The following is a 17,459-nucleotide window of genomic DNA, read 5'->3' as shown; positions in this document are numbered from 1 at the left end:
CAAGCTGTCCTGGACTATATACTAAGTTCAAGACTAGCTCAGACTATGTAGCCAGACCCTGTCTCAAAAAAAACACTAGTCTTGACACCTGCATCTCCAATATTATTTTTTACATTTTGTGTGTGTGTATGTGCATGTGTGCGCACGAGAGAGAGAGAGAGAGAGAGAGAGAGAGAGAGAGAGAGAGAGAGAGAGAGAGAGAGAGAACTCAAAGATCTCAAAGATGTCAGTCCTCTCCTCCACCATGTGGGTCCCAGGGATAGAACTCAGGTCATCAGGCTTGGTGACAGGCGCCCTCACCCGATGAACCGCCTTGCAGGCCCTGACCCCTCCCCCCTTTTCCTTCTTTTTAACAGGTGGTGCTTTGTATCTCAGTCGATGTGTCTCAAGACTATAACCAAGTGGAGAATGTCATAAAGCAGGTAAGAGGTGGATCGGTGACCTCAGTTCACTGACTTTTGATCTCTTCTTGCCATCTTGCTGTGTGGCTTAGAGTTGGCAGCTCTTTCTATAGGTTCAGTGGATTTTATTTGTTGACTTTGTCTTTCTGCACTGTGAGTCTTCCATTCTGCCATGCAATGTCTGGAACAGTATGTAATGTTTGGAACTATTCTTCCAGGCACAAGAGAAGCTGGGTCCTGTGGACATGCTGGTCAACTGTGCGGGGACGTCTCTGTCAGGAAAGTTTGAAGAACTTGAAGTTAGTGCTTTTGAGGTAAATGACAGGTGTTTGCTCACCTGAAGTCAAGGCGATGTCTCTTCTGTTTTAAAATGGGCCCACCAAGAATCTCAACTACTAATTTACTTAAGTACTGAATGGACTTGAAATCTAAGTGCAAAGCATATGTGGTTGGCAATACATCAGTCTTGTTTTCAGTGGTCTCCTCAGCTTCCATCAGGGTAAAAGGTTTAAAAGCTTGACTCTGTGAAGTTAAATTGCTCTCCATTCTTGTAGAAAACGAGCCTGCTGTTTTCAGAGCTGTGTTTTCACAGGCTATAGGAAGCACCACGAACTCGAGGCTTCCTGGAGAAACGTAGGGTAGCAGAAATCAGAATAGTAGGACCTGCGGGTCTGAGGTGCTGTTACCAGCTTGGCATACAAGCCAGCATACAGGATGACGTACAGTCATCTGGGAATAATGGGGAGAGATTTGAAAGATAATGTCAACAGCTGTGCCTAAATATGAAGTAATAAAGCAAAAGACTTGGCGGTAGCCAGAAAAAGTGAAATGGGTGTGGGGGTATGCATATACCTGTGTGTTTATCTGATTTGTGAGTATGTGTGTGTGCATGTCTAAGATGATGCCATAAAGAATACTCAGACTCTACTGATAATGGGGATAAGGACTGGATTGAGGGGGGCGAGAGAGAGTGAGTGCTCAGTGGTTAAGAGCACTGGCTACTCTTCCAGGAGACCCAGGTTCAATGCCCAGCACCCACAGGGCAGCTCACAACTGTCTGTAACTCCAGGTCCAGGGGATCTGACACCCCTTACACCAACATTCATAAAAACATTAAATAAATTATTGTAAAAGGAAAGACTAGATTGAGGAATAAATGGTTACTAAACTGAATGCTGAGACCCCAGGAAATAAGGTGTGTGTAGAGGAGCAGGAGGAATGTGCATGCCAGCATAATCACTGGTGTGTCATGAAGCTTTGAATAAAAATAGAGGCAACTAAGTGTGTAAATCTAGGTGCGTGTGTGATGGTGTCACTGAAGCGGAGACACAACTCATTGCTGGCATGATTCAGTGGCTCCAGTTGGCTTCTTTGGGTGACATTGCTGAGATTGTACCCACTTCGTTCTGGCCTTTTCTCTGCTCTTTTCCCTCTGCGATTCTGCTGTAACCCTTTCCTGTAGGAAAGCCTCTACCACTATATGCTGAGGACTTTGGGGCCTGCTAGTGAATGACCAAGCCTGGGATGGTCCCCAGGACCCCATCACCGCCTTTTCATTCTCTTTCTAATGGCTTTCCTCTCCATTTCCTTATCTTTACCTGTGCTGTGAATGTTGAATCATCTTTTGGTCTACCAGAATCGCTCTCTCCTAGTGTATGTGTTTGTTTCTTTGGAGAGCCTGGTGTTGTGTTTTGTGTTGGAGGTTTTACTTGGATGTCAGCTAACCCTTGCCTGTGTTTTCACATTGTACTGAATGGAAAGTTGTGTGTCCATGAGTAGAGCCCTCTGAAGGGGTGATGGTTTGGGCCATGTCTTAGTGGATGTTTCAGGGTCAGTATCTGTAGGTCTTCCAGGCTGCTGCTTAGGAAATGCCTGCATGCCCCAGTATTAGAGTGGCATCTGCATTCAGTGTCTAGACAGACGTTCTAGGTAAGTTGAGGTCTCGCCCACTTAACATATGCCAGTCCTTCCTAGAAATTCTGTCTTCTGCCAGGCAGGATACTACTAAGATCTAACTGTTTTTTTTTTTTCTTTTTTTTGTTGTTGTTGTCATGTCAGTTTTTAAAAAGTGAACTGAAAGTCTTACAAAATAAAATGAGGTGTGTGTGTGTTTGAGACGCCATATCTCTATGCACACCAGGCTGGCCTCAGTTATTAGCTATTTTAGAGTGAACAATTCTAAGGCATTTAGCATATTGTGATGTGTAGCCATCTAATTCCAAAACATTTTGTCTCCCTAAAGGATACTCTGTACTTAGTCAGGTATTTCTCATTGTCCTAAACACTTATTCTAGTCCCTGGCTATCACAAATCTGTGTCTGTCTTACTGATTAATAGAATCATGTGATCTTCTCATGTGTCTGGCCTCTTTCACATAGCTGAACAATCTTAAGCTCCCTTCATGCTGTAGTGTACATCAGTGCTTCATTTGCTTTTCTGGGTTGGTAATGGTCCCATTGTGTGGACATACTGCAATGTGTTTGTCTGTTTATCATCAGTGGATATTTGGACTCTTTTTACCTGATGCAGCTCCATCCCACAAGTTCCTGGTGTCATTTGAGACTTTGGGGTTGTGTTGTACAATCCTGCCTTTTAGTTTCTCTGTTGCCATTCAACATTCAGTTTCTATGTCTTGCCAAGTGTGTTACACTTGTCACTCTGTTCTCTCACTTTCAAAAAGTTGTTGCTTTTCCTTTCATTTTTATTTTCTTCTCCTATTGGGGAAGGGGCCAGGGCTCTTAGCTAGACATAGTGGTTCATACCTATAAGCCCAGCTCTTGGGAAGCTGAGACAGGAGAATAAGCATGTGTTTGAGGCCAGCCTGGTCTATGAAGTGAATTTCAGGCTAGCCTGAGTAACAATGTGAGACCATGTCTTCAAAACAGACAGACAAATAAACATACTCTTACTGGTGTTTTAGTGAGTTCTCTAAAAAAGAGCTGAGGTGAGCACAGGGTCTTATTCTTCCTCAGTTTTTGAGGTGTCTTACTCCTAAAACAGTATAATGTGGGGCAGGAGGGTTGCTGAGTGGTTAGAGTGCTTGCTGCTCTTGCAGAGGACCCAGGTTCAGTTCCCAGCACCCACCTGATTGCTCACATCTGCAACACCAGTGCCAAGGGATCCAGTGCCTACCAAGCAAACACATATATGCATACAAGGCACTCATATACATAAAATAAAAGTAAGTTTTAAAAATCAAAACAATACAGTGATATTAAAGCATATTCTGGGAAAAAAGCAGGATTTTTTTTTCTGTTTTTCTTGGCTTTTGGAAAATAAAATAGCAAGGATTACAGTCTACATATCTCCTGCCTTCTACTTTTTAAAAACTTAAGAGCATAAATCATTCCCCCTCCTGTGTTTCCAGTCCTCATTTCCTAACATTCCTTAATACTCTGCCACATTGTCATGGTGGTTTATGTTTAGATCTCCAATTGGGCTGTTTAGTTTTGCAAGATGACAGAGGAAGTCTTTCATTGTATAACGGGGTTCCTGTGAGCATCCTCAGGCTTCAAATTGAGCGAAGGTTTTAAGAGTTCTAGCGATGAGAAGCTGAGTGCCAATATGGGCTGTTACCCTTCCCGGTGTACCAGCCAGTGTATACTGAGTTCTTACTGTGCACCAGGATCTGTGCTAGTGCTTAGCTTGTGTTTCCCTCTTAATCCCTGGAGCACCCTGAAGTAATTCCAAGATTAACCCCATTTTCATCTGAGAAAATGGGCAGTCTCTTTTTCTCATGAAGTCAGTAGCAGGGCTGCACCAAGGCTTCAGCTCACCAAGGCAGTTACTTGATGCCTTTTTCTCATCTTTATCTTTGCTTAGCTTGGAACTAATAGGCCAGACATATTTAGAAGCTATCTCCTAAAGCTGACTTTTAAGAACGATTACTTACAAGGACCTAGAAGGAAAGTTTAGGGGTTATGAGTATTTGCTACTCTGCCAGAGGACCTCGGTTTGGTTCCCAGCATTTTACACTTGTCTTTAATTCCAGCTACAGTAGATCCAGGGCCCCATTCTGGCCTCTGTGGGCACTGCACACACGTGGTATACAGACATAGTTGGAGACAAAATACCCGTACCTAAAAATATTGCAATAAAACATTACCTACAGTATACAATGTACCTTTTCTTTTTTTTTTGGTTAGATTATTTATTTATTTATTTATTTTATTATACAACATTCTGCTTCCATGTATATCTCCACACCAGAAGAGGGCACCAGATCTCATTACGGGTGGTTGGCAGCCACCATGTGGTTGCTGGGAATTGAACTCAGGACCTCTGGAAGAACAGCCGGTACTCTTAACCTCTGAGCCATCTCTCCAGCCCACAATGTACCTTTTCTAAGGAGAAAACTGATGTTGACCATTTGTGTTTGTGCATGGTGAGGGCAGAGGTTGATGTTGACAGTCCTCCTCTGTCCCTCTCTACCTCACATCACTCTCTCACTGAACCTGGAGTTCACCATTGTGGCTACACCGGCTGGGACTGTCCAGCAAGCCTCTGCACCAGATCTTCCTATCTCTGCCCTCTTCCTCCCAGTGCTTGGGTTATTGATGCCCAGAAGATCTTTTGTGACAGTGCTGGGGATCCAAACTCAAGTCCTCATGTTTGCACAGCAAGCACTTTCCTAACTGAACCCTGGGCTCAGCCCTAAATTTTTCATCAAAGATAGAACTTCTGTCACTGTGAGAATGGAAGACGAGATCAAACCAGTCTTCAGAGGGTAGGTCCTAAGTGTCGTATATCATCTGCCGCATCATTCATGTATTCATTTATTCAGCAAATCTGTTGCACCCCCTCTCCCAGTCTCTTGGGCTTGTCTTAATTATTGTTCTATTGCTGTGAAGAGACACCATGACCAAAGCAACTCTTACAGAGGAGAGCATTTAACTGGGGCTGGTTTACAGTTCAGAGATTTAGTCCGTTATCATCATGGTGGGAGGCAGACAAGTGTATAGTGCTAGAGCAGTAGCTGACAGCAGAGACAGACAGACAGACAGACAGACAGACAGACAGACAGACAGAGGGCCTGGTGCAGACTTTTAAAATCTCAAAGAAACACATCTCCTCCAACAATGCCACACCTCCTAATCCTTCCAAACTGTTCATCAACTAGGAATCAAGCCTACAGATAGAAGAGTCTATGGGGGACATTCTCATTCAAACCAACTCGGGTCTCTATTAAAAAGAAATTAATCCTGAAAAGAGACAAAACTACCCATGAGCATGGCTTAGGCTTTTAACCTCATTCCTGCCTCATGTGGCCTCTTTGTTCCTTGCAGAAATTAATGAGCATAAATTACCTGGGCAGCGTGTACCCCAGCAGGGCAGTGATCACCACCATGAAGGAGCGACGGGTGGGCAGAATCGTGTTCGTGTCCTCTCAGGCAGGACAGTTGGGGCTGTTCGGTTTCACAGCCTATTCTTCATCCAAGTTTGCCATAAGAGGATTGGCAGAAGCTCTGCAGATGGAGGTAATCGTTGTATTTGTTGATATTTCTCCCTCTCAGATCAGCAGTGTGAGCTGTAGTTTTCTAGCTTCTTTGCCTGCATTATTTGCATGCACTCAAAGATTTGTAAATCTGATACCTGTGTAAAGAAAACTAATTCTGTTGTAAGTTCTTATTGCATAAAACTTATAGCCAGGACAGAGGTAAAATGACTCTGAGGGCGGGGAGTCGTCTGCTGTGTATAGTATTTGAGATGCCTTCCTGGTGCTGGCGGGCTTCTGCTTAAGTGAGCCAGGGATGCCATTAGATAGACAGCTTTCTTAAGGAACCATCCTGGGCTAAAGAGCTGGCTCAATGGGTAGAATGCTTGGTATACGGTATGAGTACCATGTACATGCTGGATGAATGTGGCAGCCTGCCTGTGATTCCTATGCTTACTGTGAAAACAGGACACCTAAAGCAAGCTGCTTAGTCAGTAGAGCATGTATGGCTGTGAAATTGCAAGAGAAGATACTGGAGTTCTTTTGCAGCTATCACTCTTTTTTTTTTTTTTTTTTATTTTACAAACTAACCCCAGTTCTCACTCCTTCCCATTCTCCTGTCTCCCTATCCCCCGACACATACACAGAGACACTTAAGAGGGATAAGGCTTCCTTTGGGGAGTCAGCAAAGTCTGGCATACCAAGTTGAGACAGGACCAAGCCCCTCCCTCCTATATCAAGGCTGAGCAGGGTATCCCACCTCAGGGAATGGGCTCCAAAAAACCAGGACCTGGGATAGGTCCTGGTGCCACTGCCAGGGCCCCCTGTTACGATAAATCTTTCTGCCAAAGCCGCCTGAACCCTACCGCCACATGGGCGGTCTCTGCGAGCCACCCGAGTTCTGCCTGCTGTGTCGCGTGGATGGACAAAATAATACAGAGACATATTAGGTACAAAGCTGCTTGGCCAATGACTAGGATTTCTCATCTGTTAGCTCAGTCTTAATTATCATAAATCTATATATTTTATAAGACTTATCTTATAGAGGATGCCTTCTGCTGGCACCCTCTCTTGCCGGTGAATCACATTGCGCCGCTGGAGGAAGAGCGGAGGGGAAAAGGGACACTTCCTGTTTCTCCTTGCTTAAATATGAGTCTCCTTGCTATGTCACTTCCTGCTTGGATCACCACTTCTCTACTACATTTCCCTGAATCCTCTTTAACTCCTAGTCCTGTCTAACTTGCTGCCTCATTGGCCAAACAGAACTTTATTCAACAATCAATACGATAAACATACACAGAAGTACCTCCCCCATCAGCTCCCCCCAAAAGATCAAGCCACATAACTGACACACACATTCAAAGGGCCTAGTTCAGTCCCATGTAAGTTCCCCAGCTGTTAGTCCATAGTCCATGAGCTCCCACTAGCTTGGGTCAGATATCTCTCTGGTTTTCACCATCATGATCTTGCCCGCCCCCCCTTATTTATGTGATCCCTAATCTCGCTCTTCAACTGAACTCTAGGATCTCAGTCCAGTGCTTGACTGTGGGTCACTGCATCTGCTTCTATCAGTTACTGGATATAGGTTCTATGGTGACAATTAGGGTAGTTACTAAAATCTGATTATACGGGAAGGCCCATTCAGATACCCTCGCCACTATTGCTAGGAGTTTTAGCTGGGGTCATCCTTGTGGATTTCTGGGAATTTCTCTAGCACTAGGTTTCTTCCTAACCCCATTATGGCTCCCCCTATCAAGATATCTCTTTCATTGCTCTCCCACTTCATCCTTCCCTCAACTCGGCCATTTCGGCCCATCCCCCATCCCCTCCCTTGCACCTCCCCTCCCAGTTTATCCAGGAGACCTTAACTATTTTCCCTTCCTGGGGTGCAACCGTCATTCTTAAGGACTCTGCAAATAACCATTTTCTTTTGTCTTTCTTCTCTCTCTCTCTCTTTCTTTTGTGTGCATGTGTGTGTAATGTGTGCAGTAGGTTTCTTCATGCCACTTTCGGGAAAGGAAATTAAGTTTTGAGTGAAGTCAGTGAATTATTCAGATTCGCATAGTCACTTGGGAATGGGAATAAGAAAGTCAGAACCTGTGACTGCCAGCTTACCGAGGTCCCTTGTAGCAGAGGACATGTCTGTCATCTGGGCAGAAGGCAGTGTGGGCATCTGGCAGCTGTTTCATCTGCTCATTTCAGTTTTGGTATTAGAATCCAAACAGACACAGGAGTTTGGAAGATAAAAGTATATGCCCATTAAGGCTTTCCCCCGTATCTGACAATAAGGTTCACAAATTGAGGGCAAAGTATGTCATCTGAGTGCCCTGGTTTTCACTTCAGAGGAAGCAGTGATACAGTGGCCTGTACAGAGTTCTCTCACCCTCTTGATGGCAAGAGTGACTTTCCACACTGCTGGTCGCTGGCCTGGGCTAAGTCCCCCTGAGTCCTGTGCATTAAAAGTACTATTACTTAAATAAGCAAACAAAAACCATGACATCCAGAAGACTGCTGTTTCATTTGGAGAAAATAAATTCAGTCTTTTGAATCCAATTTGTTCATAGTAAAACTTGTATCAAGCCAAGATTTCCATATAAACTAATATCTGTTTTTTGAAATTTAGATAATTTGGTCAGTTTTTATGAGTAAAACCAGCATAGTTGCTAAAAAGCTTAATTATTTTTGGTTTAGTTAACTTTTTAACCTCTGAGCCATCTCTCCACCCCCCCACCCGTTTAGTTAACTTTTTAAGTCTTCTATTTACCTCTCTGTTCCCCCAAACTGGAGTAAGACTGGAAGCCTGGGCACAGTGTGTTTAGTTGAATGCTTTGTTGATATTTGTGGTTGGATTTTCTTTTTCAGTCTTTCAGATACACATATATTATTTAAAGATCTTTTTACCAGTTATATTTCTGAAGTGGGTTATAGCCAGAGATGTGTTCAAGATTCAGCCAAAACAACATAACAGCAACCCTCAACCCAGGTGGTTTTGCTACTTTCCCCTCCTGAATATGCACAGGCCCTGCCCCCATCTCTTTCCACCATAGTGGAGCAGTAAGCTATAGGCTAGATCCTCTGCTTTGATGTAAGCAGCTGGGGTCTCCTCTCCACCCCCTATAATCTCAGTTTAATAGAACAGGGAACAGCAGCTCTTAAGTGGAATTGTTTTCTTATTATAAACTGGGTCTTAGGCAAACATCCATTGTCTTACCTGTTGGAGGCTGGTGCCAAGTAGAAGGAAGAAAATGAGGATAAGATGGGAGAGAGGCAGAGCAGAGGGTAGAAAATGGCTGTTCTGTAGGGATAGGGAGAAGCAGAATATCTAGGCAGGATTCAATAAGGTCAGGCATCACACTGTCATAATCCAGAACAAGTGAATGTAAGCTAATCTTTCCTTTTTGGTTGGGTTATAATATTAACAGTGAAAGAAAGAGATGTAGGCATCATTTTGCATGTACTGAGTTTTGCAAATTCTGTGAACAGGAATATCAGTAACTGTGAGGTACAGAAAACTGTCCATTTAGTTCATACTGATTCTTAGGTCTGTGTTAGCACATAGTGGTAATTTAGTAAGAGTGAACAAACCAAGGACTGCATAAGTGTAAACTTGCTCATCATTGGAAGCATCCAGCCATACACTAGCTGAGTAATTGGGCTTGATTGCAGAGACGATGCTAACCCAAAAGGGGACTGATTGGTACCTCTCCATCTTGGTATTTACAGTTCATTCCCATGAGAGAACAGTTCTAACTACTGATGACCCATTCATGACTTGAGTTTGAGAGACACTACTTCGAAAATCATTTTGATTATCATATAAAACACTACAATCCTTACATACTGCAGGGGGTGTGTAGCAAGCAACACAGATTTGAGAAACTTCTGCTAGTCTTTGTGAGTTGCCTAATTTTCATCTACTCAACTTTTTTTTTTTTTTTTTGAGCCATTTTTCTCTGCTACCAATACAGGACCAAACAAGACTACTAGAGACAAATGTTTTATTAAGTCCTCACCTCAAAAGCAAGTGTGAGAGAAATCGCTTATCATTGTCACAACTGGCTCACTTACAAGCCTGGTTGGCCTGGCCAAGCCATGAACCCTCTTGACCTGGACACACTGGAATGGAGCCATCTTTCATTCTTGTACCTACTAGGCTGGCTGGCTAGAACCTACTGTTTCTTTTTCTTGAACCATGTAACTCCCCTGAGGCCACACAACTGTATCACTAAGGGAATCTAGGAGATAAAGGACTGGCTCTCCGGTAGGAGGATGGAGCTGTGGAGCACTGTCTGATTTACCATCCTTAAGATTTTCAGCGGCTAGCCTTGTTGCCTCCCCTTACCCCACATGCCTTTGTGAGGACAAAAACATAAGCCAACAGTAAATAAAAAGATCATACAAAGATGAACTCGATGGTCTGAGCTTTTGTATTGCTAATTATCAGGGTAAGAGAACAGGTTACAGGATATTGTTGTTGGACAGTATTTGGGAGGCTGTCCCCTGAAAAGAGGGTCCACTGGGGTTGTTGGAGTGTGTTCATCTGTAGAGAAGTTGAATGAGAAGAGAAAGTAGGGGACAGACAAGCTTTGGAAGAGCCAGAGGGAGGTTGGGATTAGGTGGAATACCTGTAAAGAAAATTGGGGAACCGGGCATGGTGATGCACACCTGTACCCCAAGCATTTGGGGAGCCTTGGCCGAGTGATCAGCAGTTCAGACTAGCCTGAACTCACACAATGAGAGATTTAGTGGCAAAGGGCAGAGGAAAGTTTCTGTATGTAAATACTGGCCAAGGCTGTTTTGCAGGTGCTTCGCTTGGCTGGTCCTTCTTTGGGGATCCACCAGAGGTGAAGATGCTTTCTGGATGGTTGTACAGGGACTTCTCCAGACCTGGATTCTGGCATAGCAGGAAGCAGCCTGAAAGGCGGAAGGACTATAATCTTGTAAATAAGGGTGTAGACTTGCTTCAAATCCCGTAGACACGGGTGTAGACCAGTTCCTGCCTTGAAACTCTACTCAGCTCATGGGTCTGAATGAGTCTGAATGAGCATACTGTCTCTTGTCCACACTGGGCAGCTTCAGCCTTCATCTGCTCAGCAGGCAGGGAGAAACCTTAGTGGGAGGCAGCCAGAGGTGTCCTCAGTACATTTGGTGGCTGTTCATTGATAGTTACCTCATGAGCCTGATGACCACTACCTTCTAAGAGCACAGCTAAGACAAGTTAATGGGATGCATACAAAATGGTCTGTTTACTCAAAGTGCAAACCTTTTTTGTGACCAGGTGAAGCCTTATAATGTGTATGTCACTGTGGCCTACCCACCGGACACTGACACCCCAGGGCTGGCAAAAGAAAACAAAACGAAGGTCAGTACTCCTACATAATGTTAGCCTTCTATGTATGTGTGTGATGTATATTGTGTGTGTGTGTGTGTGTGTGTGTGTGTGTGTGTGTGTGATGTGTTTTCTGTGTGTGTGGGATGTGTGTTCTGTGTAGGATGTATGCAGGATATATGTTGTATGTTGGGATGTGTGTTGCATGTGTGTTGTGTATGTGATGTATATTGTATGTGTGATATGTGTGTGGGATGTGATGTGTGTTATATGTGTTGTGTGTTATATGTGTTATGTGTGATGTATGTATTGTGTGGTGTGTGCATGACATATGTTGTGTGTGCATGATGTGTGTTATATGTGATATATGTGCTATGTGTGATGTGTATTGTATGTGTTATGTTTGTGATGTATTTTGTATGTGATGTGTGTTGTGTGTATACGGTGTGTGGTGTGTGTGCATGTGTACGTGTGATGTGAGCATATTGTGTGCCTGCATAAAGTATGTGTGTTGTGTGACTGTGGGGATTGTGCACGTTTGTGTGTATGTGTGTGATGTGGGTGTATATGGGTTTGTATGGGTTGTTCATGTTTGGGTTTGTGTGTCTGTGTGTGCACTGTGCATATTTATGTGTGAGAGTTGTACATATTTGGGGTTGATGTGTGTGCATATACATACTGTGCATGTTTGGATGTGTGTGTCATATGTATTTGTGTCTATGTCTATGTGTGTGCACTGTGCATTTTTGTGTGTGGGAATTGTGCACGTTTGGATGTCTGTGTGGTGTGTATGTTTGTGTCTCTGTGTGTGTGTGGGATTGTGCATGTTTGTGTGTGTGTTCCCTGTGCATGTTTGCATGTAGAGACTGCATGTTAGGATGTATGTATTGTGTGTGTGCATGTTTGTATATGGGGACTGTGCATGTGTGTGTTGTATGTATGTGTTATGTGTGACCACTGTGCATGTTTATGTGTGGGAATTGTGTATGTGTATGTGCATGCATATTTGCACTGTACATGTTTGTGTGGGAGGGCTGTGCATGTTTGAGTGCACTAGAGAACTACCGTGGGTGTTTCTCCTCAGATGGTGTTCACCTTGGTCTTGAGACAGGGTCTCCCACTATCCTGGAACTGTTAAGTAGGTCGAGCCCAGTGTGCCTTGGGGTCCTCCTATCTCTGCCTCCCTAGGGCTGGCTTTGCAAGTTTGTGCCATCCAGGGACAAGGCCATCACTTTCTTTCCCCAGCCCCATTCTGCATCTTCAGAGTAACCCCTCCCCTGATTTTTATCCTACTTTAGCTCCGCGCCATTTATTTGTTGGGCCCAGGGTGCTGAGCCAGGATTTGCCCTCCTGGGGTTCTCCAGGCAAAGCTTCCTTTCTTTACTATTTTCGAATTCGTTATAGTTGTCCAGCACTGCCTGTGGGCTTGTCTCTCCCTTCTGATTTTTGTTCCCCAGACAGAGCCATTTCATCCATGTGTTTAAAACCAGTACTTACTTACATACATACATACATACATACATACATACATACATACATACAGTCTTACTTTTTGCTGGGAAAGTAATATATAAGCCTCGGATCTACTCCATCCTCCCTGTGTTCTCTGTAATAATGTCAGATTTTTGTGTTTATATGTAACTTTATGAATATTGTTAGAGTCTGATCCTCTCTACACTGACATTTCCTTTCTTGTATATAATTGTTTCATTTTGTGTGCATCTGTGGCTCGTTCACTGGAGAGGACTGAACGTCCTTGGATCTGAACACATGAGGTTTCTGGTACTTTCATTCTGTTTCCTCAAAGCCCCTGCTCCTGGTACTTCCTGACGGGACACAGGCCTCTAGATCAACATTCTCAGCACTCTACCATCCCTTTTCTGTCCCTTTGTTGAACTGTATGTCTTTCACTTTTGTCATTTATCTGTTCATTTTGGTGGCATTTCAATCATTCAAGAGAAAGGCACATGATAGGTGATATTTGTTTAGAATCTGCCTTAACACAAATGCTTCCTTTCTTCCCCTTCCTTTCTTCCTTCCTTCCTTTCATTTATTCATTTGTTCTTTCTCGTGTGTGTGTTTGTGGTTGTTGTATTTGATAGGTTGTTTTATTTGGTACAAATTTCTAAGTTGAAAATGATGGCCCTCAAAGTTTTACAGGCATTTCTCACTGAGTTCTAGCTTCTAGTGTTGCTGTGGGGACCCTGTGATCAAATACCCAAGAAAAGCAACTTGAAGGGGGAGAGGTTTGTTTCCCTTCCCTGTTCATGGTTTCAGAGATATCAGCCCCTCAGGAGAGGGAGAATGGGTGTGCAGAGCAGTCCACCTTACAGGAAGCAGAGAAGAGGGGAGGACAGCAAGGGCCAGGGTGAACTATAGCCTCAGGAACACATTCCTAATGATCCACTTCCTCCAGCTGGGCCCCACCTCTCACCTTTCACCTCCTTCCAATAATGCCATGAGATTATGGATTCCTCAGTGACTGTAGAGCAGCCCTCTATTACATACCCCGCAGTGTGCTCCACCCATCCTGAGGCAGCTCTAGTCCAGTCAGCTGTATTGGTGGTGGTCTTTATCTTTGGACACTCTTCTCCCTTTTTAATCTTTTTAAAATATCATTTGATGTGAAATGTTCTTATTTCGTATGCTAGACACTCATGGAGGGCCTTTATTCTGTCAACTCATGAGCTTTAGTACTGGAACATTTTCGGTAATTTTTCCCATCCAAAATATTTCAAAGCGTTCGTCCTAGAGCTATTGCTCAGGTGTCCTACTTTCTGGTCTGGTTGTCTCCCTTCCTTCTCTTATTCTCATTTTCTTTCTATTTCAACTTTTCTGTTGAAATTTTTATTTCTACTGATTTTTTTTTAAACACTTATATCTTTCTGTTGTGGAGTTTGTCTTAGCAATATGATCTCTTTCTGTGAAGAACCACCAAGACCAGCATAACTCTTATAAAAGACCATGTAATTGGGGCTTTCTTACAGTTTCATAAGGTTAGTCCATTATCATTATGGCATAAAGGCAGGCATGGTGCAGGAGAAGTAGCTGAGAGCTAAATCCTGATCCCCAAGCAGAGAGACATGGGGCCTGGCACAGGATTTTGAAACCTCAGAGCCCATCCCAGTGAGTCCTTTCTGTTATTCCTGTGGGGTTTCCCTCTGGATGTTGGTCGGTTTTATTTTTGTTTTTTCCATTTTACTCCCCTTTATCTGTTTCTTTACTTCATTGCAATTATAGTTCCAGTCATTCGGCATTGCACTTTGCACATGGGTGATTACATTGAGGGAGACACTGAAAGGCCATTTGTAAACCTCTGGCGCCTCCTCCACCTTCTGCTTTGCCTAGAGATGACAGGGCGTGGCATTCATGTCCTTAGTTCCCTTACATGGACATCTACTCCCTTTTCCTCAGCCTTTCCCCAGTGAGGAATCCCGTGGTCTACTGCCATCAGGGGAGTTTAAACCCAAACAAAGCAAGAGGTCTGGGGACTCACCATTCCACACCAGAGTTTGCTGAACTGTTCTATTCCAGGGAGGCATCTCCTGTGCTGTGTGGAGGCTGTTAGAGAACTAAGGCTCTGATTTGTATACTGCTGGTTTCCTGCCCTCTATGGGCAGGTGGCTTGGATCTGGTCATTTCAACTTTCATAGCATCTATCTCATGTGGATATACAGGGTATATGTAGTGAGCTCAGGTTATCCTGAGCTGAGTGCAGGCTTTGTTCATCTGGTTCCTCCTCCTTCCCTTTGCCTTGACACATAGCAAAGTGAATGAAGTGGGTCAGAAGAAACCAATCAGAACATGCCACCTCACACTAAGGGTGATTTTAGTTTTAGATAATCATTTTAGTTTTTCATTTTCCTCTTACAGTGTATGTGGATCTCTAGAGCATAAAATCAGAATGTTTATGTAGTCTATGTCCTGTTTTTGTTTGCAAAAAAAAAAAAGTTTTTGATGGAGAAACCCTCCCCCATTTTTTAAAAGTCAGCCATTTTTACAATTTCTGTTTTAAAAAAATAAACTGAAAGCAAACCTCCTTGCCTCAGAGATCTGATTAGCACATTTTTAATACTTGCTACATAGTCTTTTAAGTTTGAAGCTAAAACTCAAGAAAAATGGTGATTTCCTTGAGATTTGATTCTGATGTTAAGTTTGTTTATTTTAAGTTTACCTCTAGTAAAATTTTGGACAGATTTCTGGTGATCTGTGGCCCTGTGGGAGTAATAGGCATCCTTCTAACTCAGTGCATCTTGCATGGCCTCACCTACCTGGTAGTCTGGAAGAGCAAATGATGGCACTATCAAAGGGACCTTTGTCCTCTCAAAATCATTGGGAAAAACTGACTTTTGTGAAGCATTTTGGTTTTCTTTTTTTTTTAATTCTTTAATTACTACTCATATTTACATATTCATCCCCTCCCATCCTCCCATGTTCCCCACCAATCCCCCCCCATCCCCAAACTCCTCCCCAGGGATAGTGAGGCCCTCCACAGGGGACCTTCAAAGTCCTTCATATCATTCGGGGGAGGGCCTAGGCCCTCCTTGTATCTGGGCTGCAATAGTATACCTCCATAGGGAATGGGCTCCAAAGTCCATTTGTGCTCTAGGGATAAAGACTGGCTCCACTGTTAGAGGTCCCACAGACTGCCTTGGCCTCCTGGCTGACACCCACATTCAGAGGGCCTGGTTCAATCCAATGCTGTTTCCCCAGCTTTATGACTAGGGTCTCCATGCTCTCAGTAGGTCAGGTCAACTGTTTCTGTGGGTTTCTCTAGCACCATCTTGGCTCCTTTGTTCATCCCTCCCTCCTCTCCACAACTGGATTCCAGGAGTATGGTTCAGTGCTTAGCTATTGGTGCCTGTCTCTGCTTGGAACAGCTACTGGATGAAGGCTCTAGGAATGGCAACCAAGGTAGACACCAATCTCATTATAGGGGAAGGACATCAATGGCATCCTCTCCACCACTGCCTAGATTCTTAGTTGTGGTCATCCCTGTGGATCCCCTAACATTTTCCCTGTGCCAGACCTCTCTCCAAACCTGTACTGTCTCCCTCTATCAAGGCATCTCCTTTCTTGCCCTCCTCTATTTCTCCCCTGTCTCAGTCCTCATGTTTTCCAACCCCTCCCCTTCTTTCCTTCCCTCTTCCCCATTCCCCCTCCCATGATCCCACTTTGCTCATGGGTTCTTGTCCCCCTCCCCTTCTTTGAGGGATTATGCAATCTTCCCTTGGGGTCCTCCTTATTTCCTAGCTCCTCTGGCAGTGTGGATTGTAGACTGGCAATCCTTTGCTCTATGTCTAAAAATCTATATGAGTGAGTACATACCATGTTTATCTTTTTGTGACTGGGTTACCTTACTCAGGATGGTTTCTTCTAGTTCCATCCATTTTCCTGCAAATTTCAAGATTCCATTGTTTTTTTCTGCTGAGTAGTACTCCATTGTGTAAATGTACATTTTCTCCATCCATTCTTCAGTTGAGGGGCATCTAGGTTGCTTCCAGGTTCTGGCTATTACAAATAATGCTGCTATGAACATAGTTGAACATATGTCCTTATTTTATGAAAGTGCATTCTTTGGGTCTAAGAGAGGAATTGCTGGATCTTGAGGTAGACTGATTCCCATTTTCCTGAGAAACTGCCATACTGATTTCCAAAGTAGTTGTACAAGTTTGCACTCCCACCAGCAATGAAGGAGTGTTCCTCTTTCTCTACATCCTCTCCAGCATAGACTGTCATTGGTGTTATTGATTTTAGCTATTCTGACAGGAGTAAGATGATATCTCAGAGTGGTTTTGATTTGCATTTCCCTGATGGCTAAGAATTTTGAGCACTTTGTCAAGTGTCTTTAAGCCATTTTAGATTCCTCTGTTGAGAATTCTCTATTTAGTTCTGCACTCCACCTTTTAATTGCATTGTTTGGTGTTTTGGTGGCTAGCTTCTTGTTCATTGTATATTTTGGTGATTAGCCTTCTGTCAGATGTGGGGTTGATGAATATCTTTTCCTATTCTGTGGGCTGCCGTTTTGCCTTGCTGACTGTGTCCTTTGTCTTACAGAAGCTTCTCAGTTTCAGGAGGTCCCATTTGTTAATTGTCAATCTCAATGTTTGTGCTACTGGTGTTATGTTCAGAAAGTGATCTCCTGTACCAATTTGTTGGAGGGTACCACCTACCTTCTCTTCTAGGAGAGTCAATGTGGCTGAATTTATGTTGAGGTCTTTGATCCATTTGGACTTAAGTTTTGTGCATGGTGATAGATTTGGATCTAACTGCTGCAATCTTCTACAAGTTCGAA

The 17,459-nt window shown here is 43.6% G+C and overlaps 1 protein-coding gene across 1 annotated transcript in view; it reads left to right on the top strand.

Annotated features, from left to right (window-relative positions):
• Positions 1-17,459, top strand: part of Kdsr (3-ketodihydrosphingosine reductase) — a 42,227-nt gene that overhangs the window by 9,510 nt on the left and 15,258 nt on the right. Inside the window, exons 4-7 of the mRNA XM_027417864.2 lie at positions 357-422; positions 620-715; positions 5,687-5,878; positions 11,114-11,197. Coding sequence (XP_027273665.1) covers positions 357-422; positions 620-715; positions 5,687-5,878; positions 11,114-11,197 — 438 coding nt within the window. The remainder of the gene's footprint in view (positions 1-356; positions 423-619; positions 716-5,686; positions 5,879-11,113; positions 11,198-17,459) is intronic.

The sequence above is a fragment of the Cricetulus griseus genome, chromosome 5 (assembly GCF_003668045.3).
Source record: "Cricetulus griseus strain 17A/GY chromosome 5, alternate assembly CriGri-PICRH-1.0, whole genome shotgun sequence".
Taxonomy (NCBI): Eukaryota; Metazoa; Chordata; class Mammalia; order Rodentia; family Cricetidae; genus Cricetulus; species Cricetulus griseus.
Note: the sequence above shows the minus strand (reverse complement) of the source record. Positions and strands in the feature narration are given on the sequence as shown.